Source organism: Narcine bancroftii, chromosome 12, assembly GCF_036971445.1.
Source record: "Narcine bancroftii isolate sNarBan1 chromosome 12, sNarBan1.hap1, whole genome shotgun sequence".
In the NCBI taxonomy this organism is placed as follows: domain Eukaryota; kingdom Metazoa; phylum Chordata; class Chondrichthyes; order Torpediniformes; family Narcinidae; genus Narcine; species Narcine bancroftii.
The window spans coordinates 63,578,288-63,605,558 of record NC_091480.1 but is presented as its reverse complement, the minus strand read 5'-3'; the positions used below and the strand labels follow the sequence as shown (position 1 = coordinate 63,605,558).

General features: G+C 43.0%; 2 protein-coding genes and 1 long non-coding RNA gene across 6 annotated transcripts in view; 1 reads left to right on the top strand and 2 right to left on the bottom strand.

Annotated features, from left to right (window-relative positions):
• The window catches only part of tarbp2 (TAR (HIV) RNA binding protein 2), a 23,243-nt gene extending 7,114 nt beyond the window's left edge, over positions 1-16,129 (bottom strand). Inside the window, exons 1-5 of the mRNA XM_069906447.1 lie at positions 15,977-16,129; positions 12,696-12,865; positions 9,479-9,581; positions 6,580-6,652; positions 5,521-5,638 (exon numbers count right to left, since the gene is read on the bottom strand). Coding sequence (XP_069762548.1) covers positions 5,521-5,638; positions 6,580-6,652; positions 9,479-9,581; positions 12,696-12,865; positions 15,977-16,029 — 517 coding nt within the window. The 5' untranslated portion in view covers positions 16,030-16,129. The remainder of the gene's footprint in view (positions 1-5,520; positions 5,639-6,579; positions 6,653-9,478; positions 9,582-12,695; positions 12,866-15,976) is intronic.
• Positions 15,983-27,271, top strand: LOC138747339 (uncharacterized). Its single transcript, XR_011347432.1, has 2 exons — positions 15,983-16,218; positions 26,365-27,271. It is a non-coding gene; the product is annotated as an uncharacterized lncRNA (long non-coding RNA).
• The window catches only part of LOC138747338 (pleckstrin homology domain-containing family A member 3-like), a 42,569-nt gene continuing 36,056 nt past the window's right edge, over positions 20,759-27,271 (bottom strand). The window contains exons 8-9 of one of the 4 annotated variants that reach the window (XR_011347431.1): positions 23,314-25,922; positions 20,759-23,176 (exon numbers count right to left, since the gene is read on the bottom strand). Coding sequence is in view for 3 of the 4 variants with exons in the window: in XM_069906448.1 (XP_069762549.1) it covers positions 25,864-25,922 (59 nt within the window). In the remaining variant the exon portion in view is untranslated. Of the gene's footprint in view, positions 25,923-27,271 lie in introns of all 4 variants that reach the window. The other 3 variants (XM_069906450.1, XM_069906448.1, XM_069906449.1) reach the window with 3 other exon arrangements.

Here is a 27,271-nt window from a genome sequence, read left to right as displayed (position 1 = left end):
CTCCTCCCATAGTTAAGAGAGCGTGGATGGGTGAAATGGATTGTGAAGTTCAGTGGATGTTTCCCACTCAGATCACAACAACTTATCTTGCTGTATCATAACTTCAAAGTCTGCAACACTCAACATAAATTAACGGCTTTGATTTCTGCCTGTAATCAAATTTGTTTGACTTAGCCAATTGTTCAAATTTGGTTAAAGTTGAGAGAGGGAACCAGGAGGGTGCTGAGGGCAAGAAGGGCTCGGGGGTGGGGGGGGGGGGGGGGGAGAACCTCAGGCACTAAAGGCTTCCTGATCGGGCCAGAGTTTTGGATCTGGAACTCAGGTTGCTGATAGATTGAACCGGGGTGGGGGGGGTGGGTCTGTGCAGCTGCAGGAGCTTTGGAGGCGTAACCATTCAGACTCAGTGACTCTGAAGGGGCTCTCTTTTCCTTCTCTTTTGCTGTTGGGGCAATACTAAAGGTGACTTTGTCTGCCTGACAGCAGGCAGAAGAAAATTTTGTGTGATATTACATTTTCAGTATTATTACATGACGATAAAGAACTCTTGATCATTACAGCAAAAATTGTACAGCTCACAGTACCTGCAAACTGATACATTGCATTAAAAGTCTTCCTGCAAAAGGTTAAAAAAAATTAAGAACAGCCAAAATATTTCCAAAGTCGGTGTTCATTTACCCCACTTACTGCTGGACCCTCTCACTATTGTAATGAGTGTGGCACAACTGTCAAAATATTAAACAATGGTGTAGCTTGACTCATTCCAAGACCTGGGAGTTAACACCCCACTATGTAATTGGATCCTGGATTTCCTCACCTCCAGACAACGATCAGTGGGGATTGGTAAGTACATCTCCTCCACAATCTCTGTTAGTACCGGAGCACCACAGGGCTGTGTTCTTAGCTCTACTCATTTTACATCTACGACTGTGTGGCTCGGTACGACAATAACACCATCTACAAATTTGTCAACGATACCACGGTAGTGGGTTGTATAAAGGAAGGGGGATGAGTTAGCGTACAGGAGGAAGATTGAAAACTTGGCTGAATGGTGCACCAACAACAACGTTTCACTTAATGTCACCAAAACTAAGCAGCTGATTGTTGAGCAGGAAAGGAAAGCCAGAGATGTACAATCCAATGATCACTGGGGGAATCAGAGGTGGAGGGTGAGCACATTTAGGTTCTTGGGAGTCACTATCTCGGGGAATCTTTCCTGGACCCAACACACCAATGGCATCATGAAGAAAGTACGTCAGCGCCTCTACTTCCTCAGGAGTTTGTGGAGGTTTGGAATGACATTGGAAACCCTGACCAGCTACATCATGGTCTGGTCTGGGGACACTAATAGCCCCGACTGTAAAGCCCTGAAAAAGGTAGTAGACACAGCCCAGGGCATCACAGGCAAAACCTTCCCCACCATCGAGAACACCTACGGGGACACGCCGTCGGAGATCAGCAGCAATCATCAAGGATCCATACCACCCAGCACACGCTCTGTTCTCGCTGCTGCCATCAGGAAAGAGGTGTAGGGGCCACAGGTCTTGCACCCCCAGGTTAAGGAACAGCTGCTCCCCCTCCACCATTAGATTCAACAACAAACTCAATCAGGGACTAATTTAAGGACTCTTACTTGTGAACTTTATTGATTTTCTTTTTTATTCTCTCTATTTTGCACAATTTGTTTACATTCATTATCGGTTTACACTTCTTTATTTGTTAACATGTATACTCTGTGTAGTTTTTTTGCACAACCAATAAGTGGTACTTCTGCCTGGACCACTGGAAAAGGAATCTCGGGGTTGTATGTGATGTTATGTATGTACTCTTGACAATAAATCTGAAATAAATCCCACAATGCACAAGCCACTCTATCAATTGTGCACTGAATCGTTGAAAGAATAGTTGTGCTTTGTCCTAAATAGCTACTAATCTGTAGCTCTGTATGGTCCCGCTGAAGTACAGCCTCTCTCCGACTTACGTCCAAGTTCCGTCCTGACTGACTGGTCGTATCTCGAAATGGACACAAGTCAGAAGCATGTAGAAGTCGTAAATCCTCCTTCATATTGGTTGATTACCATCATTTTCAATTCCAAATCGAGTGTCTTTCTCGGCTTCTTGCCAGATCTATCCACAGGGGTTTTCCTCTTGCTCATCATCTTCTTTGGTGAGCTTATCGCGCCTACGTCATTATCGTATGCACACAGCCGTTTTTTTTTCCCTGGTCATATGTATGGATGGTCACAAGTCGCATAGGCCGTAAGTTGGAGAGAAGCTCTACACATCCAACTCCTTTCTACGATTACGTTGAGTCAGATTCCACCAACATTTCAGGGGAAATATTCCAAATCTCACAGCTCATATGATGGAGAAAAACATGTTCTCTTCTCTGGTATTGCTGCAAATAATTTTAAATCTATGCCTACTACTCTGACCCACTTTCGAAAGGAGCTCGTTCAGTAGTTCTTAACCTTTTTCTTTCCACTCAAATCCCACTTTAAGTACACCCTCTGCCATTGGTCCTCTGTGATTAGCAAGGGATTGCTTAAGGTGGGATGTGGGTGGGAAAGAAAAAGTCTGCAAACCACTGTTTTAATCGTCCCTCATGGACTCGTTATGTGCACGGTTCCATGACTCCAAAGGAAATGGGCCAATGAGCATTTTGCTCAAGCAAAAGATTTAAATAACAATTGGGTCTAGAGCAGTGATTCTCAACCTTCCCCTCCCACCCACATCCCACCTTAAGCAATCCCTCACTAATCCCAGAGCACTGATGGCATAGGGATTACTTAAAGTGGTCTGTAAGTGGAAAGAAAAAGGATTTTCCATCTTTTCAGTTAAAAATCAGAATTTATTGTCATGAAGACGTATCACGAAATTTGCTGTTTTGCAGCAGAATTTTTGTGCATTGCTGGTACAAAAATTGCTAAATTACATTTCCATGAATACCATATTAAAAAAAATTAGTGCAAGAGAAAAAAGTGAGGTAGTGTCTGTGTTCATTGTCCATTCAGAAATCTGATGGCAGCGGGGAAGAAGCTGTCCTTGTGTCATTGGGTGCTTGTCTTCAGGCTCCTGTACCATTTCCCTGATGGTAGCAGAGTGAAGAGGGCCTGGCCTGGGTGGTGGGGGTCCTTGAAGATAGAGGTTGCTTTTTTAAGACACCGCCTCTTGTAGATGTCCTCAAAGAAGTGAAGTCTGGTGCCTGTGATGTTGGAGGCTGAGCTAACAACCTTCTGGAGTTTATTCTTGTCCTGAGCATTGGCACATCTGTATCAGACAGTGATGCAACCAGCCAGAATGCTCTCCACGTTCCACCTGTAAAAATTTGCATGTCTTTGGTAACATATCGAAAATTCTCAAACTGCTAACGAAATATAACCGCTGGCGAGCCTTCTTCACGACTGCATCGACATGAAGGCCCCAGGATAGATCTTCAATAATGTTGACACCCAAGAATTGAAAGTTGCTTACCCTCTCCACAGCTGATCCCCCACCACCAATGAGGACTGGTTTACGTTCTCCTGGTTTCCCCTTCCTGGTCCACAATCAGTTCCTTAGTTTTGTAGTGACACCACTCAACTCGTTGATCTCTCTCAATTCTGTCGGCTTGAGAACCTGTGGCTCTGCTGACATCTGTGATGTCATCAGCAAATTTGTAGAGAGCATTGGAATCGTGCCTAACCACACAGTCATGGGTGTAGAGAGAATAGAGCAGTGGGGAGAAGACGTTGTTACCGATCCACATTGACTGGTTTTCCGATGAGGAAGTCAAGCATCCAGTTGCAGATTCCTAGGGTTTGAAGCATCCTGAGGGGATGATGGTGTTAAAAACTGAGCTGTAATCGATGAAAACCAGTCTTAAAGATCTCTATTCAGTCAAGGGAAGACAGTTTGAACCCTCCAACCTCTCCTCACAACTTCCTTAGTCAGCGGGCTGGGAAATCTTTCTTCTTCTTAGGCAATATCTTGTGATCACAAGATATAGGAACAGAAGTCGGCCCATCGAGTCTGCTCTGCCATTCTCATCATGAGCTGATCCATCCACCCACTCAGCCCCACTCCCCGGCTTTCTCCTTGTAATTCTTCATGCCCTGACTAATCAAATATCTGTCAATCTCTGCCTTAAATACACCCAACGACCTCGCTTCCACGGCCGCCCGTGGCAACCAGTTCCACAGACTCGTGACCCTCAGTGTCTCTGTTTTAAATTGACACCATTTTATCCAGAAGTTGTGCCCTCTTGTCCTAGAGTACCCAACCATGGGAAACATCCTCACCACATCTACTCTGTCCAGGCCTTTCAGCTTTCGAAATGCCTCTATGAGATTTCCCCCCCCCCCCCACCCCCTCCTTCTGTATCCAACAAGTCCAGTCCAAGATCCGACAATCGTTCCTCATTTACTAACCCTTTCGTTCCAGCTATTATTCTTGTAAATCTCTGAATCCTCTCCATCTTTTCTCAAATAAGACTCCCGAACCTGTACACAGTTCTCCAAGAAAGGTCTCACCAGTGCTTTATAGAACCTCAATGTTACATCCCTACTTTTATATGCTATCCTCTAGAAATGAACACCAACACTGCATTCACCTTCTTCACCACCGACTCAACCTGGAGGTCAACCTTTAGGGGATCCTGCACAAGGTCTCCCAAGTCCCTTTGCACCTCGGAATTTGGAATTTTCTCCCCATCTAAACAATAGTTGGCAAGTCTCTTTCTTCAACCAAGGTGCACAACTAAATACTTTCCAAAACTGAATTTCCTCTGCCATGCCTTTGCTCGTTCTCCTAATCCATCCAAGTCTCTCCTCGGAGGACTTTCTTCCACTTCAGCTCTGTGGTTTCTGAGATGACCGAGGAGGCCAATGTGCGACCCACTCACTCCTGGCAAGCGGATAGCTTGGGAAGGGGTGTATTTCTTCTGCTGCTTGCGCTACCTCACTATTTCTAAGACTCACCTGGAAACACCAGAAACCTTTTCCCCATGAGCAAAAACTTCAAATACAAACTTGATATGCAAGATGCAAAAGGAAATAGCATTGTGGCAGGATGCATTGTACAAAGTGCTCAAGTCACTTTGCTGCAAAGCATTTTGGAACCCGAGCAATCACTGCCAAAATGGAGGCAGGTGAAAACTTGGCACGCTTCCACAAATCACAGTCGAGGGCAGGACAATTGTTAATGAAATCAGACGGTCGTTAATCAATGGTGTTGGGGATAAAGGGGGGGAAAGGGAAAAAAAAGATGGATACGTGGAGTCAGGCCACAATCTCACCGAGCGCCAGAAAAAGCTACATGGCGCTTCTCCTTGTTCTGATGCCACCGTGTCCTTGCAAGTGACACATGCAGCCGTCCTTCAGCAAGCTCAAAGAGGAATTTGATACTGCTTAGTTGACGTGTGATCAGTTCCAAATAACAGGGCAGAACAGCAACCACAGGCAGCAGAGTGCCTTCATCGATAACGTATAGAGGAAAGTGTAACAAAAATGCTGACATTCTTCAGAAGATGTGGTGGATTCATACCTATCTCCAAGAATTTCTCCACTCTGCAGGTCATGGTGAACTCTTTCCTATGGGCAGGACCCGATTCCTGAGTCACTGTATATTCTGGTAGTCTCCATCCTTTCTGAACCACTAGCTCCTGGGGGGGTGAAAAAAAAGGGCCCACACTAAGCAGAAGATTACCAAAAACACACTGTCTCTTCTACATGTCCAAATACGTTCACCCACAATTGTCCTGGGTTCCAAATCAGACCCACTTCCAACTAGAAACCTCCCAAAAACTCTACAGCACCTATCAAAGTGGTTACTTCAGCACCATAACAAAACGTACTGCACAACCCTGCTCTGCTACACAGCTTCATTCGACAGAGGAGAAGCACATCGGGTTAAATACTGCTTCACTTTATCCATATCACAAACAGTGAACACAAACATTAGAGACCCACCCCCCCCCAAAAAAAAACTAAAATCTCTTGTGTATCAAGTGACCAGAGTCTTGCTTTTCCCATGACCTCAAACAAAAAAGGCACAATCACTTCAACACACATTGGCCAACGTACTTGGGACACTGCACTGAATTCTGGACTCCGTATTAGTAAAAGGATATAGTGGGACTGGGAAAGATGCCCCCGATATAAGGGAACGGCACCAGAATTAATTATATACCTGTCAGAAAAAACTTGACAGGCTGGAGTTTTCTCTCTGAAACAGAGGGGTGAAGAGTAGTCCATTGGAGATCTAGAATTACAAAAAGTTTTCATCGGGGAGGGAGTAAAGAGTCGTCAAAACTGGAGTTTATAAATGCAAGGTAAATTTCTAATGAATGCGACAGACATTTCGGCAGAAACTTCATTCCAGAGTGGTTAAAATGTGGAACTTAATGTCACAAGGCATGGTTAAAAATGTTAAGGGGATACCTAGATAAACACAAAGGGAAAAGAATGGATTAAAGAGATGAACAAAATAAATGAGAATAGTTAAACAATGGTACAGAACTTTTGGACTAACTGGCTTGGAACACAAAATATATATTCAATTCGGGGCTTGGGGGAGGGTGGGGGAGAAACAAGACCACAATACCTGTAGGGCCCCCACAGGGTTACATTCTGCCAGTTGTGCAGAGCTGGAGCTTTTAGATTCGTTACCAGAGATTCTGGAAGAGAAAATAAGAATAGAAACGTCTGAGGTACCAATTTGTAAATATTCTGCACAACTAGACTGAGCACATGGAAACAAGTATTCTACGAAAAAGGTATGTTGTAACTCCGCACTGTTGAACATTTCGAGTTGAATGGAAAGGGATCACCTTTGAAACGAAAAACTGCCTTCACATACCACCTTATCATGACGGTTTCTTAAGCGCTTCACGTGACTCATCATGAGAATTAGCGACAGGTGTGCAGACAAATAAAGCAGCTACTTTGCGCATCGCAAAATCCGATAAGCAGCAAAGAAACAAATGTTTTTGGTGGTGCTGGCCAGGACGACCGGAAAATCCCCTGCTTGCTTCCCAAATAGTACGGAGGGACTTTTACAATCCCTATACACTTTCTATTTAAAAAAGGGCAATTCCAACTATCTCTTGGAGAGTGATCATCATTCTAAAAGCCCATTCAATGGCATAACAGTCAGAATATGTAGGTTAATGCCTTGAAGAGCACTGTAGATTACTGCATTTTATTCTGATCTACACCTGAGACCAGCATGAATACTTACAAATATATTACAACGGTTCCAACAAAGTAAAACTTTCAATAGATTCTCAACTAAATACAGCTGTAATATTTAGGGCAGTGATTCTCAACTATTTTCTTTCCACTCACATCCCACTTTAAGTAATCCCTATACCATAGGTGCTCTGTGATTAGTAAGGGAATTGTTTAAGGTGGTAAGTGAATGGAAAGAAAAAGTTTGAAAACCACTATTTTAATCGTCCCTAATGGACTCGTTATGTGCACGGTTTCAGAACTCCAAAGGAAATGGGCCAATGACAATTTTTCTCAAGCAAAACATTTCACTAACTATTGGGTCTAGAGCAGTGATTCTCAACCTTCCCTTCCCACCCACATCCCACCTTAAGCAACCCCTTACTAATCACAGAGCACCGATGGCAAAGGGATTACTTAAAGTGGGATGTGAGTGGAAAGAAAAAGGTTGAGAACCACTGATTTAGGGTGATCAAACATGCACCAAGGGAAGACTGTGAATGAGTGTCCTTGGAGGACTAAAGGTCTGTTTCAGCCTGAAACAGTAACAACATTTAACCACAAAAATGTTCATGTCAAATTTATTGTGTCGTTTCTAGTCCTAACAGACCAAACCACTGAAATGTTTGTGTCCGAGGTCCAAGACACAATGGAGAAATAGTCAACCAATTGAACCTAGGTTTTGAATGCACTCAGAACTTCAAACCCATCCTCATTGTTTCAGAACAAATAGTTCAACAGTGTATTACAATAAAGCCCAACAACAGTGCCTGCCATAATGTTTGGGACAAAGAAATGTTTTTACTTTATTTGCCCCTGTGCTCCGCAGTTTTAAATGTGTAACAAAATAATTAACGTGATTAAAGTGCATGTTTCCAGATGTTATTCAAGGTTATTTGCATACTTTTTGGCTTGACCATGTAGAAATTACAGCACTTTTTATACATAGTTCCCTCATTTCAGGGCCCCAGTACACTCTTCCTTTTTAATGATGTTCCAAACAGTTGATTTTGGTCATCCTACAATTTGGGCGATGTCTCTTACTGTTTAATTCTTGTTTTTCAGCTTCATCGTGGCTTCTTTGACTTTCATTGGGACAGCTCTGGTCCTTGTGTTGAAAAATGGAACTACAGACTCCAAAGGTGATCAGAAGGCTTAGAAGCAAGTCTAGCTCTCTTACACCTGCACCAATGAAGCAATTAAATGTACTTGAGTACTCATAAACACATGTGAGGCCAAATGTCCTAAACATTACGGTACTGTAATTTCTACATGGTCAATCTCAAATGTATACAAATATCCTTGAATAAAATCTGGAATGTCCACTTTTATTACATGTGAATTGTTTGATTACAAATTTAAAACTATTGAGCACAGTGGCAAATGAAGGAAAAATGTGTCCTTGTCCCAAGCATCATGGAGGGCACTGTATGTATATTTATTGACAAAATGCCTTTCATAAAATGTTCAGATGACTCAAAGTCCCAAATTTATCCCTTGGCCTGTACAGAGCCAGATCTCGGAAGAAAAGTAATTTATGGCCACATAGTGCCATTCTCACATCTTTCACAAATGTTCTATGCTCTTCTTATATGAGCCGGCTTTGAAACGCAGTGACTTATGTAGGCAAATGCAGCAGCCATTTTGCGCATAGCAATATTCTGCAACCAGCAATGAGAGGAGTCAATCGAATTTTGGAGGTATTAATACAGGGAGACATTTTGGCCATTGAACGTGGGTGAACTTTGTGCTCTTAAATTTTGGAAAAAAATACTTATGCTGAACTAATTTTCACGTCCACTTCAACCAATTGGAACACACAGGCTGTTGGCTCACTGTCTCATCAGAACAGCACCTTCAGATTGGCACAAAGTTTTAACTAGGGCAGCAAAGAGGAGCACAACAATTTATTTTTGGGGGGGTGGGGAAAAGATGGGAGCAGAGGAGGGAAAATAGCCGTCACAAGATTCCTGCTCATGATCAGAAGCCAGTGTCCTCTCTGCTGAAAGTGCAGGTGAGTGAACAATAGGGATGCAAGATGGTGGACAAGGAGAATAGCTGCGACATCCAACATAGTCAGAGGATCGCCCTGAAAAAAATAAAATGACTGGGCGATAACTAGAGAGTTGACTGCACCTGTGGAATGGTTTCCCTGCATATGTCACTGCCTTTAGGAGAGATGGGCATGGGAGAAGGGCAGTAAAAGGACTGAACATCACCGTTACATGATGGAATAGAAAGGTATTTCTCGGTGCAGTTAGCTAGCCACGTACTTGACTCCATCCAACATAGGCTCCAACATGTTTCCTCCCTTTAGTAATTTCAGGGCAGCTTCTGCTGCCTTGTGCTTTGCTGCCTTTTTGCTAGGCCCCTGACCTGAGGGTGGAAAAACATCAATTAAAACACAGAGTAAATGTCACAAAGCAGGAGCAAAACACAGAACACCCAGTTTCAAAGGCCACTGGCCCCAAAACCTCATTGGCGAAGTGATTAGATCAGATGCGATGGGCTGACTTGCTTAATTCTATTCCCGTCTTATGGCCTTGTCGGTCAAATTCAAATAGCTAGTCTCAAATCATATCAATTTGGATCCATTTTAAAAGAGGAACATTTTCTAGATGTGTCAAGTTTGTCTTTGCTGCACTCAACTGAATTAGAATAGTAATGTCAAGCTCCACCAGTACGGAGCATTAAGCATTAAATATAGGCCAGTACAGAACAGAGGGATCCCCGCATAAAGGGATCAAACTCCACTTTCAGACCTCATGGTACTAGAAGAAAATTCAATTCCTCCCTCCCTGCCACTCTATTGGCGTGATCCACCGGGATCATTGTCTGAAGAGGGCTTGCAAAATCGTTAAGGATCCCTATCACCCCGCCCGCAGCATTTTCCGGCTGCTCCCGTCAGGAAAGATACAACAGCACCAGAGCCACCATCAGGCTGAGGAACCAACAGGCTGAGGAACCACCAGGCTGAGGAACCACCAGGCTGAGGAACCACCAGGCTGAGGAACCAACAGGCTGAGGAACCAACAGGCTGAGGAACCACCAGGCTGAGGAACAGCTTCTTCCCACAGGCAGTGAGAATGCTGAACAACCAAAGGAACTGCTCACACTAACCATCTGAGACTCTATTTATTCAACAATATTTATTTATTTTTATACATTATATATGTACTGCAAATGAATCGTTTGTCGGTATGCGTTATGTCTGTACATGCATTTGCATGTTTTTGCATCAAGGACCAGAGAACGCTGTCTCATTGGGTTGTACTGGTACATTGCAATGATAATAAACTTGAATAAAAATTCTTTCCTCAACCAACAACCCCCGCAAATACTCAAGGCTGTTTGTAGGATATTAACATACACAAAATAGATGCTGCGAATATTTATTTCGTGAGAATCCCATCATTTCAAAGAAGATGCGTTTCTTTTGGTTTGCCATTGCCAAATGCTGGGAAAGCAGTTCACATCTGGCACACCACGCCCACCTTCAATACGCAAATGATTCCATGTACTGTCATCTCATTTGAAAAGGAACATCAGTCTGGGGTTAAGAAAGGGTAGAATACCACACTAATTAAAAGCTTTTGTCGATCCAACAAATTAAGAAACCTTTATCAGAAAGAGTGGCGAGAATGTGGAACTCTGTAGCACAAGAAGTTGTTGAGGCAGTTACATGTGTACATTTACCAACTGTTCTTTTGGAATCAAGTAAACATAGGAGAGGAATAAATGGTTTTGTTGATAAGATGAGATAAAGGAACCATGTGGAACAGAAACTCTGGCATGGAACACGTGGTTTCTGTGCTCCAAACTTGATGTAAAGACTCTGGTTTCAGATTATCAGCTCACATCCTGCTGAAGAGCATTCATTACAACTTTCCTGTCTGGAAAGCAAACTACTTTGGATTGGTAGCCACCGCACTGACCAACACTGGTATTTTTTTCTAGGTGTCAATATTGAAATCAGTGTAATGATTCCATCAGAATATTCTGTACTAGCAATTTCAAATCGGTACAGACATGGTCAACATCACTGTCTTCTGTATGTTCATATTGCTGGAAGCTTAAATCAGGTTGTTTCAAGTGCAACATAATATGAACAGTGAACAGTGTGTCTAGCTGAAAAATATTAACCTTGAAATTGAACAAAAACAATTAGTCAGCTAAAATTAGTCAGCCACCAACAAAACTAAAATAATATTTCAGGTCAACAGAATGTCATCAAAACTGGGAAGAGCTTGAAATCAAACATGGTTTAAGTCACTGAGAAAAGGGAGAGATAGAAAGAACAATGTGGGGATCTCTGTGATAAGTTTGAAAACCACTGCTTTAAGGTTTCCAACTTTTTCTTTCCACTCACTTACCACCTTAAGTAATCCCTATGTCATCAGTGCTCTATGATTAGTACGGGATTGCTTAAGGTGGGATGTGAGTAGGAAGGGAAGGTTGAGAATCACTACTCCAGAAGCAATCCCTTACTAATCACAGAGCACCGATGGCATAGGGAGTACCTAAAGTGGTATGTGAGTGGAAAGAAAAAGGTTGAGAAGCACTGCCAATGTAATTAAAAGCAAAATGCTGGAGAAACTCAGCGGGTCAAAGTGTACTTTATGTAGCAAAAGATAAAGATACATAACCAACATTTCAGGCTTGAGCCCTTCATCAAGGTAACTGCAGACACTGAGGTTGAAGTAAAAAAAACTGCTGGAGAAACTCAGCAGGTCAAACAGAATATACAGCAAAGATACAGAAACCAATGTTTCAGGCTTGAGCCCTCCATCAAGATATGGAAAAATGTCAGCAGGTGCCCGAACAAAATGGTGGTGGTGGGGGAGAAGGAGCATGGTCTCAAAGGGACCATGAGTTTCCCCAGCATCATGTTTTACTTAAAGTTATTAAGGCAGGTAGTGTGATTTATCTGCAATATTTAGGTCCAAGCAGTGGAATGTCATACTGCAGAAAAGGCAAGAAATGATAAAGAAACATGGGAAAGGCCATGGATTTGCAGAAGAGCTCAACAAATGAACAAAAGAATACAATATTCAAACAAATAAGGAAATTATAAATTATAGGATTAATATAAAAACACATTAAAAGAAAATTCTGCAGTTTGGCAGGGGTAGGAGGCAATCGAGAGACAATAAACAAAAAGGTTAAATAAGGTAACATTTCAAAATACAAAGCGCTACTGAAACACCTTCTGCCAGCTCTAAGCGATTTTCACAAAATCATTTAACATAAAGTAACAGAACGTGGAGATGCAGGTCCCATAATCGTTGAAATCATATCCCAATTTTGGCACGAGATGGACCAGAAACCACATTTCCCTTTAATGCTGGTAGCCCCTTCATAATGATTCCAATAAAAAAATGAACATTGAACATTAACTGACAAAGTGTACAACTTGATTCTCTGCACAAAGCATCACAAACTCCCCCACCCCTTGAAGGAATTACCAAGTGAAGAACTTGAGACACAAACCTGTGCAGTTAATATCGCCGACTGTCACTCGGAAAGTGAAATTGGGTTGGTGGGCCTGGCCCTCAGCTTTCAGCAGGTCATACACCGGTGTCTTTCCAATCCTTGTTCCATACTCCTGTAGTAAACTAATAGGTGTCTTCCCAGGATTTGAGGCCAGCATTTGCTCAATACTGTAGAATAAAACCAAAACAGGTACATTAGACTTAGATAGATGAGGAAGTGGTCAGAGGGATCAATGACTGTCATATGTTGTTTTTAAAAATAGCAAGGCAGTGGCCCCAAGATTTGGAGGGAAAAAACAGGACCCAAGAGTAAAATGTTAACAGCAGCTCACATTGAGATGGGAAGGGAAGATGTCTCAGCAGCAGATTAGTGGAGATCAGAGGGAGAGTAAACCTGGGGTTCAACAAAATAAATATGCAAACCTGCCAAGATGAGTGCACCTCCCACATAACTCAAGCAGCTCAACAACATCCAATGCAAAGTAGCTCTCTTGATTAACACCTTGAATGTTTACTTGCAACCTGCCATTGCACCCAAGCAACACACCAGGGTTGCTTGTTCATGCCGGCAGGGTGCACCACCTACAAAATGTACTGCAGTCACATGGCTTGGTTACTGTGATGGCATCAAGTTTGCAGATGACATAACAGGAGTCGGTCTTGTCAGCAACAACAGTGAGTCGCACTTTGGACAAGAGGTGGAAAATCTCGTGACGTGGTGCAAGAGGAACAATCTGAGTCTCAACGCGGACAAAACGAAGATGATCGTGGATGCCACGAGGACCAGGAATTACCACTCTCCACTACAAAACAACTATGGAGTGGAGAGCACCAAGTTCCTTGGAGTTCACTTAACTAGTGACCTATCGTGGACACTCAACATCTCCCCATTTGTCAGGAAGGTGCAACAGTGACTTGAGAAGACTGAAGTGGCCAAGGCTACTGGCCACCATTATGTCAATCTTTTATAGGAGCTCTATCAAGAGTATCCTGGCCGGCTGCATCACAGTGTGGTATGGTTGCTGCAGAGAAATGGATCAGAGGTAGCAGAGACGAACACTGGAGTCTCCCTCCCACCCATCAACATGACCTACTGGGATCGTTGTCTGAAGAGGATGCGCAAAATCATCAAGGACCCCTTCCACCATGCACACAGCATCTTTCGGCTGCTCCCATTGGGGAAGAGACACAGGAGTAGCAGAGCCAGTACCATCAGGCTGAGGAACAGCTTCTTCCCACAGGCAGTGAGAATGCTGAACGACCCAAGGAACTGGTCACACTAACCATCTGAGGCTCTCATATTCAGGAAACAATATTTATTTGTAGAGATGAAATACTTGTCCTGCATATGCATTGTTTGTCTGTATGCGTGTTACGTCTGGGTTTTGCACAGAGGACCGGAGAACACTGTTTCGTCCGGTTGTGGATATGCAATCAGATGACAATAAACTTGATCCCATAACCTGCGACTACTCCCACCCAGAAAGAGGGCAGCAGATCCAAGAGAACACCACCACTGGCTGACTCTATCCCCCTCCCCCTCAAGACACATCCCATCCTGATTTAATTCATCATTGCTGGATCCAAATTCGGGAATTCCTTCCCCAAAATCACCTTCATCAGAACAACTTCAAATTTTGAGGTGGCAGCTCACCACCACCCACTCAAAGGCAAGAAACGTTGCCTTTGGCAATGATAAACCACCTCCAGGAAAATGAAGAAGCACCAAAATGTGAATCTTTTGAATAAGTCGACTTTAGAAAGAATGTGATGGGGTTGTGGGAAGGCAGGCGAAATGGTTTAATGCAAGCGAAATAATCAAAGTTTCGGATTAGGACAAATTTTGGAGAGGATGGGTACAAGATGCCATATAAATTTAACCCAGTAAGGGGAAGGGAGACACAATAGAATGAACATCGAGAATATGCAGCTTTTAAAAAAAATTTTGAAGTAAGCTTTATTGTTGTAATGAAGCAGTCACAAAATCTTGCATTCTTAAATTCTGGATGGTGGAAAAGACAACGTTGAGAATACATTAGACCGGAAAGATCTTATGAGGTTAATTAACGGAGAACAACTACTCCATTCTTGTTTGTGGGGGGGGGGGGGGGGCCAACATTTCTACTTCAACTAAAATTGAAGAAACATCATTGTGTTCATTAGCATTGTTTTTAAAACAGGCAATGAACAGACGGCACAGTTTAATTTGAGATGTCAGTAAAGTATTGCTGCTACCTTAATAATTTGGCAGTAACATTACATTATTTGACAGACTCCTTACAGGAAGGAAGCTTTGGAGAGGGTGCAGAGGAGATTTACCAGAACATTGCCTGGATTGGAGAATGTGCCTTATGAGGCAAGGTTAGCAGAGCTAAGGAATACATTGCCAGGGGTGGTCGTGGAGGCTGAAACATTCAGGGTATTTTAGAGACTGTTCGACAGGCACGTGAATGAAAGATTGTGTGAAGTATGGAGGTGCCAATGCTCAGGACAAAAAAAACTCTAGGTTGTTAACTTGGCCTGCGACATCACGGGCACCAGACTTCATCCATCAAGGATGTCTACAAGAGGTGGGGTCTGAAGAAAGCACCCTCTCTCCCCAAGAACCCTCCGCCCACGCCATGCCCTCTTCACTCTGCTACCATCGGGAGGGGGGGGGAAAGAAAGGTCCAGGAGCGTGAAGACGAGCACTCAGTGGCACAAGGACGGTTTCTTCCCCTCCGCCATCAGTTTCCTGAACTCACTCTGACATTTTCATGCACTATTTTCATTTATTTTGTCAGGTGGTTTATAGAAACATCTGCTGCAAAACAACAAATTTTGTGGCATGTTCATGCTAATAAATTCTGATCTTCCCTCACTGAAGAAGATTTCATCCTGAATGTAAAAATTGCATCAAATCCTTTTCCAAGGTGATTTTAAACCAGGCAGAATAACTGCTCTATGTTTGAATGATGAACCACTGCTTTACTTTGGACTTTTCGTGCACTCTTTTTATTTAATCTGTCAGGTGGTGGATATAAATGTTTGCACTGGAGATCTATACGGGTCTGCACAACTTTGTGGGCCGAAGGGTTGCGATGTTCTAACATTTTAACGCTGGCAGGATAGGTCGCGTCAGGTGTACAAATGGAGCAGGTGCTGGGGTCGACTTCCCGAGACGACGCGTGGGGGGGAGCAACGCTCCCTTGAACGTGGCCCGGCTGAGGACGAACAAAGAGCACAAGGGGCGGGCGGGAAGGAAAGAGGGGCGGGTCGCATCGGCCGCTCCGCCCTTACCTGGGACAGCTGGAGTTCTTCTTCGCTGCAGCAGCGGCCCGGTCCTCCGTCATCCCAGACAACCCCGCCGCCGACGCCGACGACGACGACAGTGACTCGGACTCCTCCACCGTCCCGCAGATGCGTTGCCTAGCACGCAAGCCACTGCGCAGGCGCGGGCCCGCTCGCCGCTCTTCCGGGTCAGGGAGGTCAAACGGCGGCGAAGTGGACAGGCGAGGTGCGAATCTCCTCCACAAAGTACTGTAAGCTCATGCAACCTTGCTATTGGCAAAGTTCGCATTGTAAAACCCTTTCCCCTTCAAACTAATCTATACTTTCTACAAATTGCTATTTTTCCAATTTATTGTTCACACTGATTCCTTTTTCCTGATCAAAACAGTGGAGTGAGTCTGGGTACATTTGACTGCTTTCTTTTTAAAACGTTTTTATTGAGTTTTATAATATAAACTTCTACTCCATACGGTCACTCTTATGTACGGTGAGACAGATATATTTTATATTATATTTTTTGGAAGATAGATTGTGGGGTTTTCGGTAGGTAACAGATACAAACACTTCATAACAGATCTCATTTTAAAATGCAAGAGTCACGCACAAGGTGGTGCCGACAAGTCGGTAAAGACTGCTGGAGATTTTCACAACGAGGTGCAAATGGAAGGGCCCATCTCAGGAAATTGATTGATTTTGAGAGTCGTCAAGCTGCTTTGTGGATGACCTTTGAGGATGCTGTTTTGGGACGGTCATGTGGTTTTGCAAAGAGAGAGAGTCAAACAGGATTTTCTTTGTGAGAGAGAGAAACTGCTGGCTTTCTGCAGTGGCTGGGAAGCTTGCGGGGGAAAAAAGACAATTTGAAGACAGGTTGTGAGTTCTGGGATTAGCCTGTTCAAAGCCCTTGAGGTCCATACAAGAGGAGATGGCTGGCTGCATAATGTTTAGCCTGAGATAAGGGAAACAGAAAAGGAACTCTGTGGTGGCCTGAAAGAAAGAGGTTATCATCTGGAAAACCCTGATGGGACAAGTTTCTTCAGCAAGATACTGAAGTGGCTGATCAGAAGGAATCAAGTTGTGTGTGTCTAATGAGCAACAAATCTCTCTCTGAAAACTGACAAGAACCTTCCTGAGCGTAACCATTTACCTTTCAAGCACCAAAGCCTGGTGAAGATTCTGTGCACAGTATAAGAATTGCCTGATACCAGTGAACTCGGAGGAGTGAGAAGTAAGATTGGACTGTGAATCAAAGAACTTTTCTGAACTTCTGCACCCATTAAAGAAAATTAAAAGTAACTTTTGTTTAAGTAACCATTTGTCTTGGTGAATTTCTATTGCTGCTGGGTTTTGGGGTCCTCTGAGCCTCTCACAATGGCCACTAACAATATGCCTCATTAACATATGTTTGCCTTCCCCAAGAAGTCTATGTCAGGGACTACACTGCCCACCTGGCTGACCTCCTGGGAATTGGCATGCCAGGGAATTTAAGATTGATCCACTGGTTGAGAGGGTCCACCTACTCCACGCAATTCCCCAGTGCACCTACGTGGCCTTCCCCGATGGGCACGAGGACACTGTCTCCATCCGGGATTTGGCACCATCGATCAGCCACCAACAGACACCCCCACTGCCATCTTGGGGGTCCTTGAACCTGCTGCTGACCACCCTCCACTCCTGACAACTGTTGTCACCCATGATGCACCAGCACCACCCTCTCTCCACCTGTCCCTTTTCCCCCCCCCCACAGGGTGAACTATAACTGGTGACGACAGATCTGCCACACAAGCAGCCCAGGGCGCCACAACCATTACTATGTCGTTCGCTGAAGCAAAGGAGACCCCCTGACAGATTGGACCTGTAAAATACGTGTATATATTTGCTTTGTTTCCCCTCACCCCGCAGGACTTCTTAAAAAGGAGGGGTGAATGTGGTAAACCACTGTTATACGGTGATTGGCTTCTGCCGGCGGGACCCGCCTCCCGAGACCCATCCTACCCATGACGCCTCTGCATGCTCCCCAAGTCTTCCTGCTACAATCAGTCAATGAGTTTAGTTGCTGCTCCAATCTGGAGTCATTAAAAGCCTATCAGTTTCACAACCTCAGGCTTTTGTGGTAATGGATGGTGCATTACAGAGTATATAATACTGTCTTTTTTTCCCCCTTCTCTTTCCCTCCCTCTCCCCACCTCAAGATGATAAATCAACACATACTAGTTACAAAAGAAAATAAAACACATACAGAATAACAATGGATACAAACGCATCACAGAAATAATCCAAAGGCAAGTCAAGAAGATATCCGAGCAACTGGGTGTAAACACAAAAAAAATACTTGGGGCGTGAAAACTCGGTCTCAGTGATTTCTTTGATCCTGGCATTCTGGGACTGGCGCAAACTTTACCATCTTGGGGGGGTGTAATGTTCCACAAGTACGGCTGCCGCATTTCAACAGATGTGCCATTCCTCCTCAGATTGTAGGTGATTTTCTCCAGGGGAACACAGCTCCAACGTGTGGTACTCAGCTGGCAGTCAGATTTCCAGGTCACTGCTATACATTTCCTGGCCACAGCCAAGGCAACTTTTACAAACTGAATTTGATATTTGTACTTGCATCCAAAATTCAATGAGATATTTAACCAGTCATCTCATATACATGCAAAGAAAATCAGAAAGAATAATAACAGCGTTAGCCAGTTGTCTATTCATATGAACAACAAAGCAATTAACATCTTCTTAATGTACATAATTAAACCCATTTACCAAATTATTTGGGTAAAAACAGGATTTAAAAAAACCTATAAAAATAAGCTAACTACCCCCTCTTATCAATGCTAACGTTAGTTATACAAAAGGAAGTTTGGGATCAGATAACGACCACCAGGCGTCGAATGGCAAACTCCTGGACTCCAAGTTCTTAATTCCTCCAACCAATAGTTTTCCAAGAATGGGCTCCACATCTTTACAAATGGAAACTTTCTATCTTTAATATTGTATCCAATTTTCTCCAAGTTTAAGTCAGACATTACATCATGTCACCCCTGTGGATAGGTAGGTGAAGAATCATCTTTCAATTTCAATAAAACTGCTCATCTGCCCATCAGTGTTGTAATGAGAGTGGATCTATATCTGTGATACATATACATTCAGATTTATTGTCAGAGTACATATATGACATTACATACAACCCTGAGATTCTTTTTCCTGCGGGCCAGGCAGAAATACCACTACAAAAAAAAACAAACTGTGCTCAATGTAAACAAATAAAGAAATTATTGTAAAAACACAATGCTGGAGAAACTCAGCAGGTCAGACAGTGTACTTTATATAGGAAAGGTACATAAGTAACATTTTGGGTGTGAACCCTTCATCAAGGTATGAACAAAATGTAGGCAGGCACTCAGACAAAATGGTTGGGGGGGGTGGTGAGGGGTTCAGGGGAGGAGCATGGTCCCGCAGGCAGGAGGTAATAGGTGGATAAGGGAGGGCAGGCACAGCAACAAACCTACACCTCTCTCCTAATGACAGCAGAGAGAACAGAGCGTGTGCTGGGCGGCCTGGATCCTTGATGAGTGCTGCTGCTGCTCTCCAACGGCAGTGTTCCCTGTAGATATTCTTGATGGTGGGGAGGGTTTTGTCTGTGATGTCCTGGGCTGCGTCCACTAACATTTGGAGGGCTTTACGCTCAGGGGTATTGGTGTCCCCGTACCAGACAGTGATGCAGCCGGTCAGCACACTTTCCATCAGAACTCTATAGAAATTTGCCACGGTTTTTTGTTGTACCAAATCCCCGGAAACTCCTGAAGAAGTCGAGGTGCTGACATGCTCTCCTAAACAAAAGTATGCTATACCAACTTGTTATTTCCAAAGTTCACATTCTAAAACATCACTACCCCACTCTCCCCCCATAAGCCAAAGATCTTTACCCTTCGCTCCCCCTCCCACTCTATTGAATTCACCTCTTTTTACATAAATTGTTATTTTTCTGGGAATTTTTCAGTTACTCTTGAAACAAAAACAACAGCCACGCTCTTGCTCCTGTTAAAATGTGTAAAATAGGTTTAAAAAAACCCAAACCCCCTTGTCAGAAACCAAAACGTTTTGGAGCACAGAGTAAAATCCTTGATAACGCAAATTGTAGTGTAGAATATTTGAGGCAGCACATTGCAGAAATGAAATGGAAGAAATGCCCCATCACCCTGATTACTCTCTTCTCACTGCTACCTTCAAGCGGAAGGTGCAAATCTATGAAAGTCTAGCACCTTTAGGTTCAAGACGGGGTTTTTTTTCCACCCCAACAACCATCAGGTCTCAAACTTACCTGTCCAACACTAAGCCTAATCCAGGGCTACTCTGGAACCACCAAAGAAAACTGTCAGCACTATTGAAACATCACTTTTTATTTTGCACTAACTACAATTAAACACGCATCTCTCCTTTTGCATTCATTATCTTTCTCCCCTACCCCTCCCCCTCACTGGTCTTGGCACATCATGGTAATTACATTTATATCATTATTGATGGTGTACCTTGCAACCCGTGTGCGTGCAGCCAGTACATTGTGTACTTACCCATATGGCAATAAACCCTTATGCTTGTACGTACTTGTGGGTGGCAATGTGCTGGTGGGGGTTCTGGAAAAGACTAATACAATCTGAACATTAAGTTCTGAAGTGAGCCCCAACATCTCAAACACATATCCTGAACACCCTAATAGCATTAAGACTTCAAAATATTATGAGCCCAGAGGAGCCCAAAACCCAGTAGCAATAGAAATTCACCAAGACAAATGGTTACTTAAACAAAAGTTGCTTTTAATTATCTTTAAACATAAAAACAGGATCAAACTTTAACTTGTTACTATTAACTTAACCCCCTTCTAAGTGCATGTGTACGTAATGTGTATACAAGTTCAAAAAAGTTCTTTGATTCACAGTCAAATCTCACTTCTCACTCCTCAAAGTTCACTGGTATCAGGCAATTCTTATACTGTGCACAGAATTTAACATTTATGTATCTTCACCAGGCTTTGGTGCTTGAAAGGTAAATGGTTTCCGCTCAGGAAGGTTCTTGTTTGTTTTCAGAGATTTGTTGCTCGTGGGACACAAACTGATTTCTTCTGATCAGCCACTTCAGTGTCTTGCTGAAGAAACCTGCCCCATCAGGGTTTTCCAGTTGATAACCTCTTTCTTTCAGGTCACCACAGAGTTCCTTTTCTGTTTCCCTTATAGCAAGTGAAACATTATACAGCCAGCCATCTCCTCTTGTATGGACAAGGGCTCAATGAAGCAATCTCCCCGTCTGCATCTAGTCCTTCTGACGCAGGAGGCCAAAAACCAAAAGTAAGTCAGTTTTAAAATAGGATCCGAATTGAAAAATATGGATCTAAAACAGCTTCTGTATTTACAGGACTGCATAAAAGCAGATGGCCGTGTACATATAAAACAATAGTTAAAGAAAAAGACTGAAGTCTGTTGAAATGAATGTCATATACAATTTAGCTTTTATGGGTAAATGCAACAAACATCGTCTTTACGAAAACTTTCTGCACAATACTGCACAGTGTGAACTGTGAGGCTGTGTCAATTTATAGACGGTTTGCTTACATCTGACTCGTGAGGCCCATCTTATCAGTGACGTTTCTCTTTCAGTAACTCCTGAAGAGAACATAAAAATAGCTGATACAAATAGAAGTCTTAATTTAGTGTATATGGAACACAAATAAATTTAAATTTAGACATACAGTACAGTAACAGGCCCGTTCGGTCCACAGAGTCCATGGTGCCCAATTTACACCCAATTGACCTACACCCCCAGTACATTTCAAATGGTAGGAGGAAACCCCACACAGACACAGGGAAGACCTACAAACTCCTTGCAGACAGCACAGGATTTGAACCCAGGTCGCTGGCATTCCGCTAACCACTATGCCAACCGTGTCATCCTCTCACCAGTATTTTTTTTTTAATTAGTGTTCAGAAGTGACACTCTATCCAAACCAGTGAGCAGATTTCATTTCTCAGTCGGTTGAAAAGGGTCCAATGGCAAATTGATCTAGATTACGGAAGCATCTCAAATTTTGGAGAATTTCATTCAAAGATTGGCTAGTGTGAGGAATAGAACATTTCAGATTCAAATTTATTGTCAGTGGGTTTTCCCCGGGGGCTCCGGTTTCCTCCCACTGTTTAAAAACATACCGTAGGTGTAGGTTAATTGGGCGGCACAGACCAGTGGGCCGAAATGGCCTGTTACCGTGCTGTATGTCTAAATTTTTTTTTTTTAAATTCACATACAACCCCGAGCTCCTTTTCCTGTGGGAACAGCAGAATTACCACGAATTGGTAGTGCAAAAAATAAACTATACACAGGGTAAACATGTAAACAAATAAAAGAACTGTAAACAGATAACAAATGCAAACAAACTGACATGCAACACAGAGAGAACAAAAAGAAATTCAATAAAGTCCACAATTAAGAGTCCTTAAATGAATCTCTGAGTTTGTCATTGAGGAGTCTGAAGCCCCTTCTCCACTGGCACCTTGTGGAAAAAGAAAACTGCCAGCACACTGGCGTCAAATGACATCATTTCACGCTGGGGATTAACCACCTCAACCCCTACTCATATCCCCGGCATTTGCTGATAAAAACCAGTGGAAAAAGGGACAGCAGAAAGTCACCCGCTTCCAGTTGAAGGTAGAACACTCTGATCCCTGGGGAGGAGTTGTGTCCAGGGTAAGGGCGATCCAGTGGACATGGCACAAAGGGGGGTTCCCATTCCAGGACACTGCACAGCCAATTAACTGGGATGCTAGTGGAAAAAGGAGCTTGATGGTGGAGGGGTAGCAGCTGTTCCGGAACCTGGTGGTGTGCGTGCGAGTCTTGTAAAATCAAGGATATTAAAGGTCGCAGTTGAGGCACATTTTCAGAGCAAAACAGATGGAACTTTGGTCTGGTTTTAATCGTGCTGTGCCTGCCCTCGCAATGCTCAAAATAGAAAGTGTTCCACCCCACATCACTGTAATACAAAATGTATTTCTAGTAATAACTACTTTAAAAGCTGAAATTAAGTTCAAAAGTTTATTTTATTATCATGTAATAATACATGAAAAATGTAATATACATGATATACTTCAACGTTTGTCTGCCGCAAGGAAAACAAAGGGTCGCAATCAGCATTGCCCGGCGCCCCTAACAATAGGAGAAAGAGAAGTGTCCCTTCAGGGACATGGAGTATTTGTGGATTAAATCGGCAAAAGTAAACCATTACAAATTTAAACTCATTTTGACCAGAGCAAAAAGTTATCCACAGCTTAATACAACATTGAACCCCAGTCCCAATCGCTGACACTTACCACCACAGAGAATGGAGGACCCATTTTCTTGTGTTCTCAATCACTTTTAGAGTATGGCTGTTCAACATTAGAAAAAGTGTAACTACATTTTCATTTGACAATAGTTAACTCAACCTGTATAGCTTCTAACATAAAAAGTCAGATAGAAAGAAACTTGAATAAGCGCGCGCGCACGCACGCACACGCAAAGAGTGGAGTTGACTCAAGTAGAAGTTAATTTAGCAATGATTCAGGAAGAATAATGGAAGTTGCTCCATTGGATGTGAACAAATGCAAACTGAATACTAATTCATCGAACAGCAACATTCATGTACAACAGATAAATGCAAAATAAGAAATGACCTGGCCCCAAATTGACATTTTTAAAAAAAAATCTTGATTGAAAAATTTGGGTTCCATTTTGGATTTTTTTTAAAAAGTAAAATCCCCAGCATCAATGTGGATTGGTAGATGTAGATAAGTGAAATTTCCAGTTGCTTGTTGCATGATTGGTGAACTAACTGCTGGGGGGAGGGGGGCACCACTTTTAAACTTTCATATCTTTTACCTATTTATTTTCCGCAATTTTTTTTGCCGGTTGCTTGAAGCTGTCGGTTGCATGCATTCTGGATAATGGGATTTTATTATATAGATATTTTTGTAAAAATACTGTGGGTAACCTATCAACTCTTCACAATTTACGATTACTCTATTACCAGGAATGCTAAGTTCTAAAAGAATATATTATTAGCAGTGTGGCTCCAAGTGGAGTGAAGGAGAATCCTGAAACAACTCATGGACCCATTTCTGGGGTATTAAAAAAATTCTCTGCCTGTAACTGAGCAAAGAGTAAGTGAAATTTTTTAAATTTAAATGTAATTTTAAAAAACAATTAGACATACAGCACAGTAACAAGCCCTCTCGGCCCATGAGTCTGTGCCACGCAATTAACCTACAAATGTTTTAAACAGTGGGAGGAAACCTGACCACCCCCCCCCCCCGGGAAAACCCACTCAAACACAGGAGAACGTACAAACTCCTTGCAGCCAGCTCAGGGTTCAGAGAACGTGCAAACTCCTTGAAGCCAGCGCAGGATTTGAACCCCAGTCCCAATCGCTGACACTGTAACAGTGTTGCGCTAACCGCGCCACCCACAACTTCAAAATAAATTCCACAATATGCCCCAGTCAGTATGAATTTGAAACCACCATTTTCCGTAGAGTCATCAAAATCAGCTTTGCTTTAAAAGAAAAATGACAGCATTAAAACTGCCATTTTAAGACATCCGAGACAGTCAGAGGCTCTGATTCGAGCAAAGGTGCAAATATTGCATGAGCAGCACATGCCAGTCAATACAACCTGGTGGAGGTGGTCTCTCTAGAACCACGTCATTTATAAGTTGTGCTTTTATTTGATTACAACAATGCAAGAGTAGCTATGAACTCCACAATTCAGATTTAATAGCAGTGCCCATTGCGCGCAGGGTTTTTGTCAGTACAAATGTACCTTTAATTGTTGCAGAGGAGAGGACTAAGGAAGATAGTTGGAAGAGCAGAGTACCGATTTCCATTGTACACACTACCCGTGTTATGGGCAAAACAGGCAGTGGGTCATGATTTGCCCTCTAATGCATCATCTACCCATGCATCAAGAAATGAGAGATGGGTTTAAAAAAGTGTCTATTTAACTCACTCACACTCATTTTGAGTGCCTCAAACTTTTGGGGAGAGTCCGTTTCTCCCCCCCCCTCATGAATTCTGCAAGGGCAAATTTCTGTTACCCACATTGTCCAAATGCAGGGGTTGCTTGTAATAGTCACTTAATCCTAAAAACCTCTTAATTTGGAGTTATAAATGTTCCAGACACTATGCAGTTTTTTTTTTGGGGGGGGAACATTTTCAAGTGTCCATTGCATCATTTTTAAATTGTGGACACTGGAAGCAAGTAACAATAGTTGTCAGAGTAGATGCTTCTTGCACAAGAGGTGTGGAAAGGATGGGAGGATTAAAATGCTTCCCACTTTTTTTCTGACCTGCACATATATTAGACAAACAGGACTGGAATTAAAATGGCAAATCACAGCTTTGGATAACAATGAACACACTTCATGATTTATGTAACCTGAAGTAGGCGAACTTTGTCACATTAAAGTGTCTATTATGCCAACATTGAGTTTTCATACATGTACATCTTCACGGTACCTGGGCATCAAAAGGTTTAAAATATTAACATGTATGCTGGCAAGGTAATGGACAGTTTGAGAGTTGATGTGAACCTTTGCCGTACATCTTTTTGAATTTGTTTGGAAACCTCAGCGCTAGCATTAGCAAGTTACCAGTGGCACATGTACATCATTTCCATTCTTGAATTTTTCAGCAGTTGATCTCAGATTGACTTTTATTTTCTTCATCTTCTACCCACCCTCCCCTCCAGGTAATCAAGTTGAAGGAGTTTTTCCTCCCCGCCCCCCATTTCCTCATTCAGGTCAAGCCCACATCACAACTGGTTTCTTTTTGGGTGACTCAATTGGTTGTTGGGTGATGGAGGAGTTGGCGTTTCCTGATACATTATTCACCATCGAGCTCGACTTGTAGATTCATCCTGGCCATTCTGGGAAGGCTGCAGCACATCTGTGAAGTTAGAAACCAGATTACTTTTTTTTGGAAAAAATGATCCATGTATGGATACCACCTGCCACCCAAATACACCAATTTCCAAACAACCCCTGTACGTTTTTGAACGGTGGGAGGAAACTGGGGCACTTCAAAAAAAAAAAAAAAAAACCCAGAGAGACACAGAGAACGTAAAAACACAAGGCTGGAGAAACTTAGCAGGTCAAACAGTGCACTTTATGTAGCAAAGATAAAGATACATAACCAACGTTTCAGGGTTGAGCCCCTTTCATCCAAGTACCTTGATGAAGGGCTCAACCCAAAAACTTTGGTGATGTAATACCTTGATGCTGCGTGACCTGCTGAGTTTCTCCAGGACTTCTGTGCATTGCCCCCTACAACCCCAGCATCTACAAACTTTCCTGTTTAACTTATCAGCCCATGTCTGAATATCTTCCAGGTCTTGCTGAATAAGGAAGCGTACAGGAGGGAGATAGATCAGCCCATTGAATGGTGCAACGACAACAACTTTGCGTTCAACGTTTACACATGATATTGCTCATCACCAACCAAGTGCCATTACTGCCAGGAGGAAAGCAAGGAATTTGGAGGACAGGGAATATTCTTTATACAAATAGAACACAGAGAACATTGCAACTTGCACCTTGTTGACAGCATCTCACGGCCAGAGGCAGTGAGGCCTGGAGCTTCATTTCACCTGCAGCACCATGTATGATTTTGGTCTCCCTAGCAAGCACTGCAGCATCGATTCTTTAGATCAATTCCTGGAATGAGCAGAGGGTCAAGATAAAGGGTCAGCTATTGAGGTGATGGAGGTGTAATTGCTTCCCTCAGAGGGTAATGAAAAGTGGGATACTTTACCCTCTTCACCCCCCCCCCCACACCCCCTCCCCATGGGGCTGTGGGTAAATCTGTACATATTGGAGATGAAAAAAATGAGCACCAAGTGAATCATGAGAGGAGAATCCAGGAGGAAACTGGATTCAAGATAGATCAAAGGATGTCCAATTCTGAAGCCTTATTATTCGTTTTCTTCCCTGGCAGTTTTTTTTTTTAAATTCCAACTCAAACTTAGGGCGGCATGGTTGGCCTAGCGATTTGTGCCACACTGTTACAGCGCCAGCGCCCCAGGTTCGAATCCTGCGCTGTCTGTAAGTCTGTACTTTCTCCCCGTGTCTTCACATATTTTCCCCGGGGGATCCGGTTTCCTCCCACCCTTCAAAACCATACTGGGGGTTGTAGGTCAATTGGATGTAATTGGGTGGCATGGGCTCGAAAGGGCCTGTTACCATACTGTATGTCGAAATTTAAATCATGTAATAAAGCACCGTCATATTTAAAATGTA